The sequence below is a fragment of the Gymnoscopelus braueri genome, assembly GCF_963280865.1.
Source record: "Gymnoscopelus braueri genome assembly, chromosome: 23".
Lineage (NCBI taxonomy): Eukaryota > Metazoa > Chordata > Actinopteri > Myctophiformes > Myctophidae > Gymnoscopelus > Gymnoscopelus braueri.
In genome coordinates this window covers 22798589-22815785 of record NC_137625.1, presented here as the reverse complement: position 1 = coordinate 22815785, position 17197 = coordinate 22798589, and the positions used below count along the sequence as shown (strand labels likewise).

Sequence of the window (17197 nt, the reverse complement as noted above, 5' to 3'; positions counted from 1 at the left end):
ATTGATGCCATATGTCTTGTTCGGGTGACTGATGGCACAATTGACCCCCCCCCCGACCTCCCCAACTCTCTCGGGCCTCTGGTGATTACAGATGACAAGAACAAGCAAATGTATCAGCGTTTTATCACAAAGTTCCCTTTTATCACTACTCCTGTGGTCTGGCGGTATTGATGGGACTGGGAGCCTGCTGATGCAGTGCATCTGCTGATGCAGTAGGCAGAGGCTGACCTTCCCTCATTCACCCCTCTAATGTCCACCACTCAGACCTGTCCTGCTGCCAGCTCGCCTCTCTGACTCTTTACTCTTTTGTTGTAAGACTCTTGCTCCCGCTCTCCCTCGCCCCCTCAGTCTCCCTTCCCCCTGTCCCTTGGCCAGTGCACCCCCTCCCCCACCCACCCACCTCCCTCCAGCCTCGCTGGGGAGACGGGTGAACTCATTGACCAGGAAAGGGCTTGTTTTCACTCCCAGGGTTCTCTCGCTGTAGGAAGCGAGAGAGAGCATTTGACGTTGTCCCGTCCAGCCGAACATTTCCGAAATGAGAGACAATGGTCTACGAATTTAAATGGACAAAGAAGGGGAAAAAAAGGAGGAAGTAAGAAATGTGGGAAGGAACGGGGCCTAATTTACAAACCGGCATGGGTTCATGCATTACAGTAGTACGGGAGGCTGCGGAGCGGGGTGTGTGTGTGTGTGTGTGTGTGTTGGGGGTGATTGCAGGGCTGGTACTCAAGCTGGGAGGGGATGCGTGAGGTTGGGGATAACTGGGCACAGACAGAGGTTCACATGAGGACACATATACACACACACTTGATTATCCTTCTCTATTCTCTTGATTAGTCTGAGGATATTAGGGTATCTGTTGCAAGTGATTGTAGGGGTAATTTGGGGCCTTGTCTTCTTTGTACATTACTTTCTCAAACGTGGTTTCTCAGTCAAAAGAAAGAAAGAAAAAAAAAAGACAACTGGGTGTGGTACCGCCTTGTTTGAGTTTGTGTGTGGTACTAATGCACATGGTTTTTGGTGATGATATGCTATCAAAGCCCTTTAAGCATTCATTATACTTTGTCACACAGCAAGGTCGCACACTGAAAATAGCCGATCAAAAGCTCACAACCCGGCGCCGTGAGTTTGTAGATCGGCTATTTTCAGTGTGCAACATTGACGTACGATGCAGAAATCAGGCATTAGTGTGCCATACAGCGTTCATATGGAAGAAATAAGGTGCGTCATGGAGCAAAGCGAGAAATGGGGTGCTTGTTTTGATACTCCATGTTTCCGTAGTAACATGTAGGGGTCAAATTATTTTGGCAAAGAGGGCAGGAAATTCCGTGGCGCCTGTTGATGATCAAACTATTGAAATGAGAAAAAGAAAAGGAGAAAAAAACACTTCTGTCAGATAGTTTGACTTTGTGTGATCACTGAACCTGCTGGAATCTGGATTACTGCAAGAGAGGACGGAAGAATAAGTAGCACAGAGTTCTCAGAAAGTTTCAACAAACTGTTATTACATAAATCTCCTTGAAAAACTAAACCTGAGGGCCTGACGGTGGCCTCACACAGTCACTTTCAGTGGAGAACACGATGGAGCTGGACTCAATCCACCTTCTTTATGCAGGTTCCAAGCAGCCTAGACCAGTGGATTTCAAAGTGAGGTCTGGGGACCACCAGGAGTCCTTGGGGGTGGGGGGGGGGGGGTTCCAGGGGATCCTCAGCCAGTGGTTTCATTTCAATTCCCTTGAAATACAACACATAAAATAATTATGTCCATTCTTGAAAGACCACTTCACCCATTTCCAACCAATCTTCATATAATTGGTCCTTACCATTATAAGATAGATGGCCCTCCCCATTGGAACGGCTCAATCTATTGGGGTTTTTAAGTCTCGCCTCAAGACTCACTTCTTTTCTCTAGCTTTTAATGTTGTTTGAATCTTGGTCATTTACCTTGCTTCATATGTTTTTGCTTTGTCCTGTGACTATGTTGTTGCACAGGCCTGTTTCTGTTCTGCCCTCACTTTCCCCCCAGCACTTCGGTCAATTTCGATTGTTGTAAATGTGCTATATAAATAAAGTTCGATTTGATTTGATCTGTCTATTCGGTCTGTGTCTCAGAAGAGGGCTGTGGACAGTTCAAAATCCTGCCAAACAGTGACATCATCGGTAGGTAGGTTTGGTCATTTCAAACAAGATTTCAAACTTTTAAAATCTATTTTTATTTTATTAATGCAAGAACAATGGCTTCCATTTCAGTGTGCCAACTTTCCAGAAAGAGAAAGGCTGTAGTTTTTATTAGCTCAATGATGTCATTGGTAGGCAGGTTTCTGAACTGTCCATAGCCAACAAATGAGACGTAGGGCGAGTAGACAGAAATTGACGGAAGGAATAATGATATGAAAATAAGGTTGAAAATGGGCGAAGTGCTCCTTTAACTATTTATTTCAATATCACTACTATAAATCTATTTCTTATATACAATTACAACATTTAAAATCAAAACATACTTTCAGAATATCATTGGGTCCCTTGAGCAGAATCATTATTTGAAATGGGGGTCCATGGACAAATGAAAGTCAATTTGGGGCTCATGACAGGCCCGGGCCTAGATGCCAGTAGTTCACCGATTTCTCTATTGTACTGATGTTTTCCCTTCAGTTTGTTATGTCTTGATGTTGCTGTGATGTTTCAGTAATGAGGGAATTTCCGACGGTGGGATTATTAACAAATGCAAATGACACTACCGACACCATGATGGCCATGAGACCTGTCGAAACCTGTGTAGACTGTTACAAAACCTTGGAATGTTCCACTGAGTCATCAATAAAATTGAAAAACAGAATCATGAACAAAGGGACAATAATATGTGGCCTACTGTAATGATGTTGGGATATACTGGGGGGTTTCCACAACCACATAATATGCATGTGATAATAACGGAGAGAAAACTGAATGCATATGAAGGATTCCATTTTCAGATTTCTTATACTAAATTGGACGAAATACCCTTTTAATGTCACCGATTTTGCAGCAAGATGACATATTATACCTGCATATACGGTAGGCATACCTGCATATTTCTTAGTGAATACACAGTGAAATCCTCAGTGTACCTCAAATGTACGAGTGCACAAATGGGGGTCCATTTGGTTCCATTTGTACTTAAAGCTGCAATCCGGGCATTATTTGAATGAAAAATGTATATTTAAACCAATTTGTATGGTAGAGTATGTTAATACAATATAACTAGCAAAAAGTTGGGGTGGTCTTCCTGCTCATCCATTGAGAACATTAGACCGTGGTGTCTGTGACATGGATGGGACATCTACTGTGTTTAAGTAACGCAGCCTGAAGCTCATGAGTGCCATATCTCCCCTGGCCAATCAGAGATTCCATCTTAGAGGTAGGTACAATTTAGAGGTTCGGTCTCCCAAGCCGGGAGCCCCGGGTTCAAATCCACATAAAACGTACAGATTGCATTTTTAGATGAACACTGAGGATTACACTGTGCGCGCCGTGCACTGTGTGAGCTTACTCACCCCACAGTGATGAAGAGTGGTTTGGGGGTACGAGCCACTGCTCTTTCCCTGGCGGGCTGGCTGACTGTTTGGTGGGGCCACGGAGTGGGTGCGGTGCTCCTCTGCCCACTGCCTGGCACAGGGGTATGTCTAGGAAGAGAGCCCTCGCCAGGCCTCAATTATGGGGGAGTAATCCAGGACACACTGAAGCAATTACAGGCCCATATAAATCAATATGCTTTGGGTTTAAAAAGTGATCTGCTCCCAACACTCTCTGGATAGGGTCTGACTCAGTTCGCCTTTGATTTCTTGAGAGCGGTTTTCTGTGAAACCAGGCAGAGATGCTGCACTAGCTGAGGTTGAGCTGGCACGAGCCCGGGCGCTCAGATTAATTTACAATCAGGTGGCACAGACTGCAAGTTCACTTTCAAATCGAGAAGTGCAGCGGGTCAGAGTGCTTTACAGCAAAATAAGTCTTCGGTTGTCACAGTTATGTAATGAAGGTTAGTTCGGAAGAATTGCAACACACTGCAACATTTTAAACTGTTCCACCACAGTAAACCAGTTCATATTAGTCTCATGTTTTTTTTGTTTAATCCAATAGGTTGTTGAGCGTCATAATGGTCGAGATCTGTGCAACTATCAAGAGGCCATGGAACGGTCAAATCTGCTTTCTTGTAAGTTACTACTCTGGCAGCAGGGGGTGACTCACCATTGTACTCTCCTGTGTAGTGAGTGCTGCAGACTCAACATAACAACTACACTGACACCATGTGGTTGAGAAAATACACTACATTTGCTAGAACCATACAGATACTGAGCACCCATTCACCTGGCCATGTTACTTTTGAGCCAGTGCATCAGTGACATCATCTAAAATAGTAAACAGATCATAGATAAATAAACATTCAGATTATCTTCAAGGTTCATTTATTTCAATGTATTTCATGTAAGCAAAACAAAATATGATTCCAATATGTACATCCATTAGATTAGCTTAATTCAGCAATACAAAGTAACACTCCAAAGAAAGATCACTAGTACTAACTAGAAATGTAACGATGCATTGCGAGACAGCTGTCCGATACAATTGTTAAATTATTAACCCTTTAAGACCGGGAGAAGCATCTGTGTCATTTTTTGATTTGAGCTAAAAAGCATTATTTTACACTTTGGCTATTTTTGAGATAGTAAAAATTTGTGCAAATCTCTTAACATATTTTTTCAAGCGAACATTTGTAACTCATATCTTTGCTTAATGGGGGTCCCTGGAACAAAATATTTTGAGATGGGGGTCCGCGGCCAAATACATATAATTGTGGGGGTTCTTGACATGAAAAAGTTTGAGCACCACTGATATAGAAACATGCGTTTTTTCTGAAAACTGTTGGGATTTAGAAGGCATTTGTAGAATCGTCTTCATGTCTCAATGGGTTAAATTATTAGTTAATTGAAGCCTGTGGCCGTACTAAGTTCATTTAGTTTAAAAAAAGGTTTAAAAGAAATTGTGAAAAAAATCATATCGTGAACCTAGTATCGTGAATAGTATCGTGGGTTGAGTGAATCGTTACATGCCTAGTACTAACCTATAATGTATAAATTATAGGTCACATACATCACAGGCTGGTACATATAGGCTTTCTTTTACATCATATGTAGGCTATGTACTGTACCAGCCAAAGATAGAACAAAGAGTAAAATAAAAACTAAGAAGTCCATATTTTTAAAGCATTCTTAAATCGTACCTACTACCTTGCTGTAGTGGCGGTAGAACTGAAGAGACTAGCATGACAGGTAGCAAAAACATATAAAACAAAAACAAAACCCTGACTTACTACTGAAATTCTATTCTCACTTCTGTGAATGTGGGCACGATTTTCACTTCATGAGACAGTGAATGTTCACAAAGTGATTTCTTGTGGGTGAAAGCTAATCCACATTCCTCACACACGTGACTCTTTAGCTTTCCCGTGTGCGTCCGCCTGTGTTTTTTCATATGATAGGACAACCTAAAGGCTTTATCACATATGTCACACTTGAAGGGCTTCTCTCCCGTGTGGATTCGCATGTGTGACTTCAGGTAACCCGATTGGATGAAGGCCTTTCCGCACAAATCACACTTGTACGGGCGTTCCCCGGTGTGGTACCTAGTGTGGAGCCTGAGTTCGTTGGACGTCAGGAAGGTCTTCCCGCATTCGATGCACTGATGCGGCCTCTCGCCCGTGTGGATGAGTTCGTGTCGCTTCAGCGAGATCTCCTTCATGAACTGCTTCCCGCAGGTGTTGCAGGGGTACCTCACGCCTATGTGAACCTGCTCGACGTGGTTGGTCAGCTGCAGCTTGGTCCGGTAGGCCATGTCACATTGCGTACAGACCCAGGGCTTCTCCTCCGAATGAGTACCCATGTGCACCGACAGCTCGGACGCCGACCGGTAGCATTTTCCACATTGCCAGCAGAGGAAAGGCTTCTCACCGGTGTGTTTGCGCTGATGCACCGTCAAACAGTTGGAAGACCTGAACTTATCCGGACACATGTCGCAAGCGTAGGGGAACTCTCCGTTGTGGACCCTTTCGTGGACGGCTAGGTAGGAAAGCTGGGAGAAGGTCTTCTCGCACTGGGGACAAGGATACGGCCCGGTGAAATTATGCTGCTTCTCGTAGTGTTCCCTCAGGCGTCTCAGTAAGGTGAAGGTCTTCTCGCACATTGTGCATTGGATGGGTTTGTGCATCAGCTTGTGCCTCTCGAAGGCAGCTTCACTTGCGAGTATCTTTCCACACTCTTTGCAATAGAGTGGGTTATGAATTCTCTGGTGAACTTTGAGCATGGTCATGCTCTTGAATTCTTTTCCGCAGTCGTCGCATTTCATGATCTCCTTGTCCTCCACTTTGCATACATTTTCCTGATGCTCCTTCAGAGCTGAGAGGTATTCAAAGTGCGTGCCACAATTGGAACACCAGACTGGTATCTTGAAGGGTGCGCCCTGGTCATTGGTCAAGCCCGCCTGGGCGGATCCCCTTTTTTGCTCCTTTTTCAACGAGAATCGTACGATCTTTTTATGACAGATGGCGTAGATCTGGTGTCTTTTCAAACCGTGCATGTGCTTGAAGCGCCTCTTACAATGAACACAATGATAAGGACGATCCTCCGTGTGACACTGCATGTGTTTATTAAGCGGTTTCACACTGTCAAAGGCCCGTGCACAGACAGGGCATACATGTATTTTATTAGCTTTTTTGGCAACTTGTTCTATTATAGCTGGCGGGGTTTCTCCCAAGGTAGTGGCAGTTGTGTCCACACCACTGTCCTTTTGATCAAGACCACCACTGCTACAACTATGCTGATCAGCTTCGGCCAATATCTGCTCCACAGACTTGCTCTCTTCCTCTCGGATCCCCTCGTGACCGTGGATGAGCTGATGTTTCTTCAACGTGTCCTTGTACTTGAAGCCCTTCTCACAAGTAATACAAATGAAGGGACGCTCCTCTGTGTGAGATCGTAAGTGCTTCGTCATGTCTGCACTGCATGGCAAGATCCTGCTGCAGATGGGACAGATTTTGCCATCTGTTATGCCCTCGAGAGACACTATGCCCATTTCCGATGCCTCTGTACCATTACCCACCAGGTTGATTGTTTGGAGGTCTTTGCTCTTGCATATCTCCTTCTGATGTCTCTTTAGCACGTACAGATGTTTGAATCTCTTCCCACAATAAGCACATTTGTATGGACGGTCCTCAGAGTGGGACTTCATGTGCCTCTGCATATCTACTCGACGAGCAAAATACTTCCCGCACAGAGAGCAGTTTTTGCAATCCGGTGTGTCAGAAGTGCTCGGTTCAACTACTTCCATTTCTACTTCAGCCTCGTCGCTCATCACGTCTTCCCTTTCATGGACACGCATGCTGTGTCGAGTCATGTCATAGTGATCCCTGAAGTGTTTGTTGCAGTCGGGGCACTTGTACCGGAGTTGACGATTGTTGGAATGCGTTTCCTGGTGTCGTCGCATGGCGGTGGCGCGCAAGAAAGTCTTGCCGCACTCAGGACAGGTCTTGTCATTCGAGAATTTTTGTCTCTGCCTCTTTCTCGCCAAAGAGTTTTCATCTTTCTTTTCGTTTAAAGCTTGTCTCTTCAACTGAAGTCTTCTGCTTTGTTTTAGTGGTTGAAAAGACGCTGGTTTGAGGCTGTGTGGCACGTCATGATCGGTTGCATCTTCCTCGCCTGGCCCATAAGCCCCTAAAGCTTCCTCGACGATCACTGATCCGTCTTGAACCTCTGATTTAACAGAGTCTTGTTCTTCACCCAGGACTGCTGGCTGTTCAATCTGAATGTAGTCTAACAGAGTCACCGTTTCACCCTCCACCTGCACAGTCACACAACCGTGCATCTGCTCTGGTGGACTTTGTAACTGTATGTGGTCTGCATCAATCACAACTTTCTCCAGTTGAGGGAGAGACAGAGCTGAGAGAATGCAGTTTCCATAGGAAGATGGCATGGACTGCGTTTCATCTGTAGGAGGAAAAGAATAAATATATTTAAATCAATTACAATAATTACAATTATCATTACATGTAAAGCCTCCACAATTTTAAGAATGTAGGAGAATCTAACCCCAATTTATAATTTTATATGTTCAAAATAATCTGCAGATTCTGCACACTGAAGAGTGAACAGTCCTGTGAGGTTACTGCTCACCTCGCAATGTCTGATCAAATAGATTCTATAAACCACCCAACGGGCATTGTTCCCAACGGGTATTAATACCAACGGGCATCGGCCTAGTATATATAAAATTATGAAACTGTTTATGGCTTTTTCTGCCCAGCGAAACTCCCCCACAGCCACGGTGACTGTAATGTGCTCTCATTGGCTGTGGGGCAGATCTGCTCGCAAAGTGGTCTCAGCTCCTTTCATACTGTACGATATTGTCTTATGTCCAGTCTGCGACAGAGACGAATATCTAACCTGAGAGATATTTGAAAACGGTTGGGAAGCCATCGCCGAGCGTAATTATCGCAGCCGCATCCTCTCGCAGAGCCTTTCAGACACAGCGACCAAAACCTCACCGATCACAGCCTGATCTGCATCAGATCGGGAGGTTTTGTCGGTGAGCGCCAAAAAAGGTCCCAGACAGCATCATCGGACCAAATAGCCTTAAATCACACTTACTCACAATTAACTTTATTAGCTGCAGCTCTGTTCGCTGTGACATGCTCCTGATGTAAATGCACCCACAAGTGCCTGTTGTCTCACAAGTGCTCCCATAAGTTAATTGCCTGGTGCCACTGTCGCACCTATGACCTGGTGGTCATGTGACTGTGTAGTACACTATGTGGTGACTGCCGCATTTATGGATATTTATTACTGTATACTACTACGAGGAATAGCATCCAATATACAGTAATATACATTTATATATATATATATATACACACAAGTACGTACAGCTTATAGGCTACAGGATTACAAACAAAGCCAGACTCTTTCCATTTTGTGATGTCACACATGTAACGATGTGAGCTGTGATTTGATTGGTTTACTTTGCGGGGCCATACATATAGTAAGTACATTCATACATGCAAACTGTTCTGTAAAAAGCCCTCAAGTCAAATGCCATTTTTACATACAATACAGAGAATACACACAGCTTAGAGGAGACTCACCAATGACATCTAAATGTCCAAGAAGTGTTGAGTGGAATCGTAGCACATCCTTCAGTTGTCGCGGGTCAGGAACAGACTTAACACATTCCTCCAGGGCAGATGGGACTGCACTGAGCATGGAGGCAGTCTGGAATACAGACAGGGTATGGAGGTCAAAAAACAACTCCTAACTACAATGTTGAGAACATTTCCTGCACTGAAATATTATATAAAACATTGATTTTGTTTATGTGCCATTTTCAGGATTTTGTTTTCTCTGACGAACAACCATTAAAAGGTAGGGTAAGTGATTTGCGTTGGTTAACATAATTGTTAAATAGCTCTATATTCTGATAGTACTCATTGCTATAGAGTGTTTGTTCAGTATAAGGAGTCTCCTTGTCTCTCCACCTCTTTATTAAACAGAAAATGCATTTTCGTTTCAGTTTCAGTTTCATTTCCAATTTTATCCAACCAGGACAGAGAACTCAATCAGGATATAGATTAAACAAGTGAAATTGGAAGTGATGACACTAAGAAATGAGCATGCAAAATTGGAACTGGAACACTATACAAATTAAGCTTAAAAATTGGTACTTTCTCCTGATTGGCTGAGATTTTGACACCTACCGAAAAATGTATTTTCTGTTTATTAAAGAGCTGGAGAGACAGGGAGACTCCTGTTACTGAACAAACACTCTATAGCAATGATTACTATCAGAATATAGTATTTTAACCTTTTAACAAAATACTTTTTGTTTTAACCAAAAAATATCACTTACCCTACCTTTAACTAAATATCAATATTTAGTTAATGCTAGTCACAGGCAGATATGAGAAACTTGTGTAGTGCTCCGATTGGTTCCGCACAGATTTAGTCCGACATATCTTGCCCATTCTGCCCCAAGCCTCGGTTTCAATGTGCTTTGGCTACACAGAACCACCCACTAAGAAAGCTCTGTGCCTAACTGTAGTCCTAGGTTTCCAGAAAGTGGCATACCTGTTTCCCGTTCTGTTTCATTTTCCCCTACCTTTATTTGATTGGCTCAGCAGCAGATTTGAACTGAACTTACTTCGCCAAAGTTTAAGAAACTTTCATATGACAACAACGAAAAGTTAATCTATGCAATTTTTTAAAAGAAAATGTACCTATATTAAAGCCATATCCCCAAACTGATATACAGTAGACTCCACCAGGCCTTAGGCCGGAGGCCGTAGACTATGTTTTCGCCACTGTCCGTCCGTGTCTGTGAATAGCTACTCTCCGGCACTGTTGAACCGATCGCCATGAAACTTTGCACCCACACCCACAGTCTATGTTAACTGACAGGCAGACTAGAGATCTGTACAAGATGAGCTGTTAAAACGCCACTGCCTTTAAATGACAATACATTGCCGCAAAATACACAGGACAGCATCAAAATGGACAGTCAGTTGGAAAAAGAAAAAGAAAACAATAGCAAATCAACGGAGCAAAGGCAAGACTTTGACTTTTGCTAGAGAAGTGTGGAATGTGACAGCACTGGAGAACAAAAAGGTAGTGGTTTCAGTACCTGTTGAAGGTCTGGTATGGGAAAGAGTCTTTCCAGTCGGGACAGGAAGTCCAGCATGAGCATTTGTAGAGCATTGTCGTAATCAGGGCCAAAATCCACAGGGAATGTCTCCTAGAACAAATAATGAGCATTCCGTTTTGACTTAAAGCATTGCACTACCATTATTATGGTTTCGCTCTCCCCTCCAGAAACAATACAAATACAAGGATGACAGTACACTTTCTCATTTTTCTCAAAGCATAATGCCTCGTCATAATCAACAATAATCAAACTGATGAATGTCACTAACCTGGAAGAACTTCTCCCTCTCTTCAGGGTCTTTTAAAAAGGATTCAATTTGATCCACAAAGTTTGATTCTGGAAATTCCACGTCTGCAAAACAGGGCTAAAAAACACACACAAAAACACATTTAAGCCCATCTTCTAGTGATGTATTTATTGACTGGTCATCCTAACCATAACACTGGAAATCAGGTTGGTGGCAAAAAAGTAACCAAGAATAAATGTACGAAACGTGCACTTGTTGTTGTCTCTGCAAATGCTCTATTGCAAATGCTATCATAGGAAAAATATTGGATGCTCAGATAAAGTATTCAGAGTTCTCAATAATTAAAGGGTATCCAGGATTGCCCTTGCAATTCCAAGCATAGGGACGTTTCCTTTAGGGCAATGTAACATATTAATTGAAAGCCTAGTCCCAGGTGTTTTTCCTTATAAAATTGCACAACGACACCATACACACGCTAAAACAAAATCTCTGTCCATTTGAAAACACAAAAAGCACATGTCATCGCATTGACACCTGCAGTCTCGCGATGACAGCCCAAACGGCCCAGTCCAAATGTGCACATAATTGAAAAACAAGAGATCAGAAAACAATGTGTGATATGTCTAGTGACTCTAGTCTACTTTTATTTACCAGAATTTGACAAAAATTCTAAATTGGTGTTTATTCAAACGCTTGTCCACCTCTCAATGACTTCAATGTATTCCATCACTATCTGCGTTTGCCCCCCTTTGCATAACCTTGTAAATAGTAACTGCACGTTTAAGTGTCAACATGTAAAAAGTTGTTTTAGCAAGGTTAGAACGAGCGCTAGTTTGTCCACATCCGCAACTGCACAAAATATAATGTAATCCTAGGGCTGTCACTATTAGAACGATTAATTGTCACATTAATAATTGCGAATTTATACAAAAGAAAAAGGTAAAAATAGGAGAAATGGCTGATCTACAAGCTTACAACGCTTCGCAAAGTGACGCGTTGTAAGCTTGTAGATCAGCGATTTCTGCTATTTTTATGTATGAACATTTTTCAAACGATGACGACGATTATTTCAAATAATTGCAATTAGACGATTATGTAATAATTGTGACAGGCCTATGTAATCCTGATTTAAACAAAGTCGATAACGGCACAAGAAGACGTCATCACAAGCAAAAAACTGGTGCACACTATGACGTGGCAGACAAAAACACTTTATCTTGTCCACATGGCAATGCAAAAACTGCGTTTTTTTTCATATCTTCTGACCCTGGCAAGGTTTTTCAAAAAGTCTGTTTTCAGAGGCCAAACTGTGTTTGCCTGTGGACGAAAGACCCAAGCGCATACAAAAAGATATGTTTTTAAAAAATTGCTTTGGAGAGGGCCACGTCACACGTTGCGAGTTGGTAAATAATAATAAATAAAATTCCGCATTGAGTTTGCTGCAGAGTTTGAAAAAGGGAAACGGGCTGTGATCTTCGCCTCATTCTAGGTGTTAACATGTGTATCGCTTTTCTAGAAAAACAAACCTGCGATGCCCAAGTGGATATCAAGGTTCTGATTCTTTCCAGGTGCATCTCAATGGCCTCTGTGTCCGTGATCTGCCCAGCCCGACACAAATCAAGGACCACCTGAAACACAAAAACTGGGCATCAATCAATCACAATTTAGGCATTTGGCATAAGCTATTATCCAGAATGATTTATAACATTTGGACTTATCTGTCAGTTTGGTCTTAAGAGACCCAAGACTTTGTTAGTTGATTAGTCGTTTATGCTTTTTTTCCATGCTAAATTAATTATTTCTTTAGAAATGATGAGCACAATCAGCACATCTCTTGAAAACCCTTTAATTCTACCTGTCCATACAGCCAGTAGCCATTGTGAAATCAACATTAGAATGGTCAGTTCTCAATCTCACCAATCTGAAAAGGCTGGTCTCTGCATGATTGTGTGCAGCAAAAGAATCCACACTTTTTCCAATTCAATCAACTATTCGCTTAGTCGACCAAATATGACACCATACATATCTAAATAACACATCATATTCGTGAATAAATAAACACATACATCAATCTAAATAACATATCTCTGCTGTCAGGCAGAAACCAATCAAGTCCAAAACATTAACTTTTGAGGAAATGACAAAAAAAACAAACAACAAGTTTACTGCCTCATCAAAGTTGGTATTGTGACTCCATATATTGTCAGATACTTGCATGTGTCATAATCATCATCATATTACCCACTTCCAGCTCAAGTGGCGTTATGTTTTTGGCCAGTGAATGTGGAGATATTCGTTATGTCCATCATTGGTAAGAATGACGAGGTCAGACGGAGAAAAAAAAACCTGAGTCGTTATAAAGTTTGTTTATCTTTCGCTCTGCAGCTGCTCTGCGTGCCACCACGGGGGAGAGGGGGTGGAGTTAGGAGGAGGTTTGACCATCAGTTTGAAGATCCAATGCAGTTAGGAGATTTAGTCAGAAGCGCTTTTTCATACTTTTGGACCACAATGGAAACAAGCCTTAGCCTTTTTTTTGTCTCATCCATTTGTTTTTTTTAACCCTGTTGTACTTTTGAAAATGTAAATGAACTATTCAAATCAATCAAAGTCTCACCCTTGATCTGAGTCCCAAAAGGATCTGGGCTTTCTGATCTGGATTCAGAAGCTCTGGAACCATGTCTGTGACGGTGCTGATGAACTCCTCCAGCAGCCCGTACTCCTGCACGTCCCCCATCTGGACGACCTGCCACATCGCCGCAGACAGCAGCCTCAGTGGTGGGATGAAAAGGCGCAGGGAGGGCAACGTCAGCACGTCAGGCGGACCTATGGGGAACATAAATAGATATATAAATGCTTTAGACCAGGGGTCTTCAACGTTTTCAGGCCAAGGACCCCCTAGCTGAGAGAGAGATGAAGCAGGGACCCCCCTACTCTATATTGTATAAAATTGTGTTTCAGATTAAACTTTTGTTTTTACTTAGTCTGCTCTTTTTTCCCTCTACACCTATATAGCCTCTTTGCCAAAAAAATAGCCGATCTACAAGCTCGTACAAGCTTGTAGATCTGCTATTTTCGGCTAGTGTTCCCCTCAGAAAAGGAATTCTAAGGTTCAAGTGGTTAATGTAAAAAAACGAAATCCTATCACACAAAGATTTGGCGGACACCCTATAGTAGCTCTGAGGACCCCCTAGGGGTCCCGGACCCCCTGTTGAAGACCCCTGCTTTAGACCAGTGGTGGTTTCCAAACTATTCTGGATCAGGGCCCACTTGAAAATCCTGAAAGCGTCTGCGGCCCACCCATCTGACCACTTAACGCGGCAGCTGGCCATTAGGCTACTGTGTTAAGTGGTGAGAGGCATGCAGTTTCAAAGCATGATTATTTTAATGATCAATCAATCGATTGTTTTCTGGCTTGTATCAATGGAACTAAGGCAGCAGTGTGATTACAGTTCCTATTTATCACGATCACAATGACAACTCATTTTTCAAGGTCTTTCCCACTTAAACCCCAGCATCCGTATTGGGGGAAAAGCTTTAGCTGAAAATATCAGATCGACAAGCTTACAACGAGACGCATTGCGTCGCGTTTTGAGCTTGTTGATCTGCTATTTTCAGCTAAAGCTTTCCCTACAATGTCAGAAAACAGAAAAGACACTAGTGTAGAGCCCTGGGGTCTCAACAATATGGGATTTAAGTGATTAAAGAAAAAAATACCATGACATTTGTTTTACATTAGTTGTTTTATATAAATGCCTATTATCAATAAATAACGTTTTTTTTGCCAATTATTTGGCAATATCCTGACAGGCCACCACTGGGCCCCGGGCCACAGGTTGGGAATTGCTGTATGACCATATTCAATGCTCCACTCAAGACTATCGTGATCTTATCCTATGATTCAATGCTCAACACAAGTCTATCATGATCTTATCCTATGATTCAATGCTCAACACGAGAACGCATGTAGCATTTCTGGCAATGGCTAGGGGAGTAGATTAATGCCAAAAATACAAGAGAAATCAATGAAAAAATGAAAAAAGTTATAGAATTAATCTGAATCTACCTTCACAGTAGAGGAAGTAATGTTGCACTTAGAACAGACGAAACTATCTCCACATAGGATTTACTAGCTATGAAACATAACTGTCATATCATGACAGTTATGCATATGAACTCAACCTGATGTTTGCACTCTCTATATTTAAGGCCCGTACATCTACATAAACCTTCAGATTTCAAATATAAAGTGCTTAGCCCATGGCCACGGATGTTTCTATTATGTACGGGCCCTCAGAAATAAACGTATCTTCCGTATTGTTCAATAAAAAGCATTTTAATCCGATCGGTGGCCATTTTCTTCATATTTCCTCAATATGCTTTCAACTACGCGACCCTATCGGTTGGGACGTGTACTGCACTCAGATACACTAGATAACTATGAAAAAATTGCCAACTATCGGATTAAAATGCTTTTTATTGAACAATACGGAACACACGGGTACTTCTGAGGGCCCGAACATAATTGTAACATCCGTGGCCATGGGGTAAGCACTTTAAATTTGAAATCTGAACGTTTATGTAGATGTAAATGGGAAACGTGCAAACACCAGGTTGAAATTCATCCATGGCTGTCATGACAGTCACGTTTCAGGGCTATACCTTCACAGAGGAAGTAATGTTGCACTTACAACAGACGAAGCGACCTCCACATAGGATTTACGTAATCAATGTTATTATATTCGCAGGATGTTTATCTAAGCAATTACCAATTGCATATCAAAATTAATGACATGTCACAGTTATGTTTTCATATTATTGGCCATTGAGTGAGTGAGCTCGGTGAAGCTAGCTGGCTACTTAGCATCTAGCTCGTCGTCATCTCCGAACGGGCGACGCCATGTTGAAAATCGGGCGCACACAATCCTACTGGCAAACTAGATAAGTTGCCACGAATCCAACCGTTTATACATTCTCTCATTGCCTTACCGTCCCCGTCATGGTCCGGTGATTGCATCTTGACTTTGATCAAAACCAACACCACTCCTATAAAGGGGGAGTGGAGTCAGTGTTTACTTTTAAGCGTTGAGAGGAGAGTCGAACGGCTTGGCCCGGCCGTGTGGTGCAGCTTGGCGGGGAGGAACAGCAGGAAGGGTGCACTGTTGCCAGATTTTGTGATAGAAATAAGCAGCCAGGTCTAGGAAAACAAGCCCATAAGAAGCAACTACTAGGGCACTAGGCCATTATGAGCACTTTAACTATACTGTATACATAGGCTATTTGAATATAGCCAGTGGTGGAAAAAGTACAATTTTTTTTGACTAAGTGAAAGTATCAATACTGCAATGTATACTCTGTTACAAGTAATAATCCGGAATTAAAAACATTTAATTGAGTAAAAGTATTGGTATCAAAATGTACTTAAAGTACCAAAAGTAGAAAGTACTCATCATGCAGAATGTCCCATTTCACAAGTTTTCATATGTATAAAATGTGTAAAGATCTTTTGAAAATAGCAGATCTACAAGCTCACAATGCGTTGCGATGCGATGCATTCTAACAACACAAATTTGGGGGGCTCCCCTGGCACAAAACATTTTCAGATGGGGGTTAGGGGATAAATACATTAACATATTTGACAACCACTGGTTAAAATTCGTACCAAATTGTGAAGCAAGCCCAAATAAACAACTACACTTTAGAAATAAGCCCAAAGTCGCTTATAATAAGCGGACATGGCAACAGTGGAAGGGCGGCTCGATAATAATGCTGTGACTGCGCAGTCGACGCGAAGAGGCTGCTTTAGGAACCGGATGTACTTCCTAACACTGTAAATCATAACAGTTTAAAATGCATCGTTTCGTTGTTTTTGTCCCAACACAAATGCCCCAAAATCTGTCTCAGACGCCGTTACATTTCTTGAGTATCACAAGAGCGCCGTTAAAGGCGGAATTTATGAAGAAGACATCATATTAGGACAATGTTTTGTAGTTCCACCTGGTAAAAACACACTGTTAACCACTGGATGGCGCTAAATTGAGCTTAGCTAAGCCGAGGCACTTCCAGTCCCAGTGGTGTAAAGCAGTGGTTCTCAAACTTTTTCATGTCAAGGACCCCCAAATTGACACTTATTAGCCCGCGGACCCCCATTTCAAAAGATATGCCAGGGACCCCCATAAGAGAAGATTTTTTACGGCTTTAGCAGTGATTCTCAACCATTTTAATTTCAAG

General features: G+C 42.3%; 1 protein-coding gene across 1 annotated transcript; it reads right to left on the bottom strand.

Annotated features, from left to right (window-relative positions):
- Nucleotides 1–4425: 4425 nt before the first annotated feature.
- LOC308079958 (uncharacterized protein) lies at nt 4426–16095 on the bottom strand. Its single transcript, XM_080421625.1, has 7 exons — nt 15956–16095; nt 13584–13792; nt 12496–12597; nt 10991–11086; nt 10702–10812; nt 9170–9296; nt 4426–8015 (listed from the first exon to the last, which is right to left on the bottom strand). The coding sequence occupies exons 1-7, from the start codon at nt 15981–15983 to the stop codon at nt 5347–5349; spliced, it is 3342 nt and encodes a 1113-aa protein (XP_080277751.1). The 5' UTR covers nt 15984–16095; the 3' UTR covers nt 4426–5346.
- Between the last annotated feature and the right edge of the window lie 1102 nt (nt 16096–17197).

What these genes read in the sequence shown, in the direction of transcription:
- LOC308079958 (XM_080421625.1), bottom strand. Translation starts at nt 15,983, where the DNA reads ATGCAATCACCGGACCATGACGGGGACG. An exon ending in TATCCACTTGGGCATCGCAG is followed by an intron (nt 11,087 to 12,495) that starts GTTTGTTTTTCT and finishes TGTGTTTTTTAG; the next exon opens with CCCTGTTTTGCAGACGTGGA. An exon ending in TGGACATTTAGATGTCATTG is followed by an intron (nt 8,016 to 9,169) that starts GTGAGTCTCCTC and finishes TTCCTCCTACAG; the next exon opens with ATGAAACGCAGTCCATGCCA.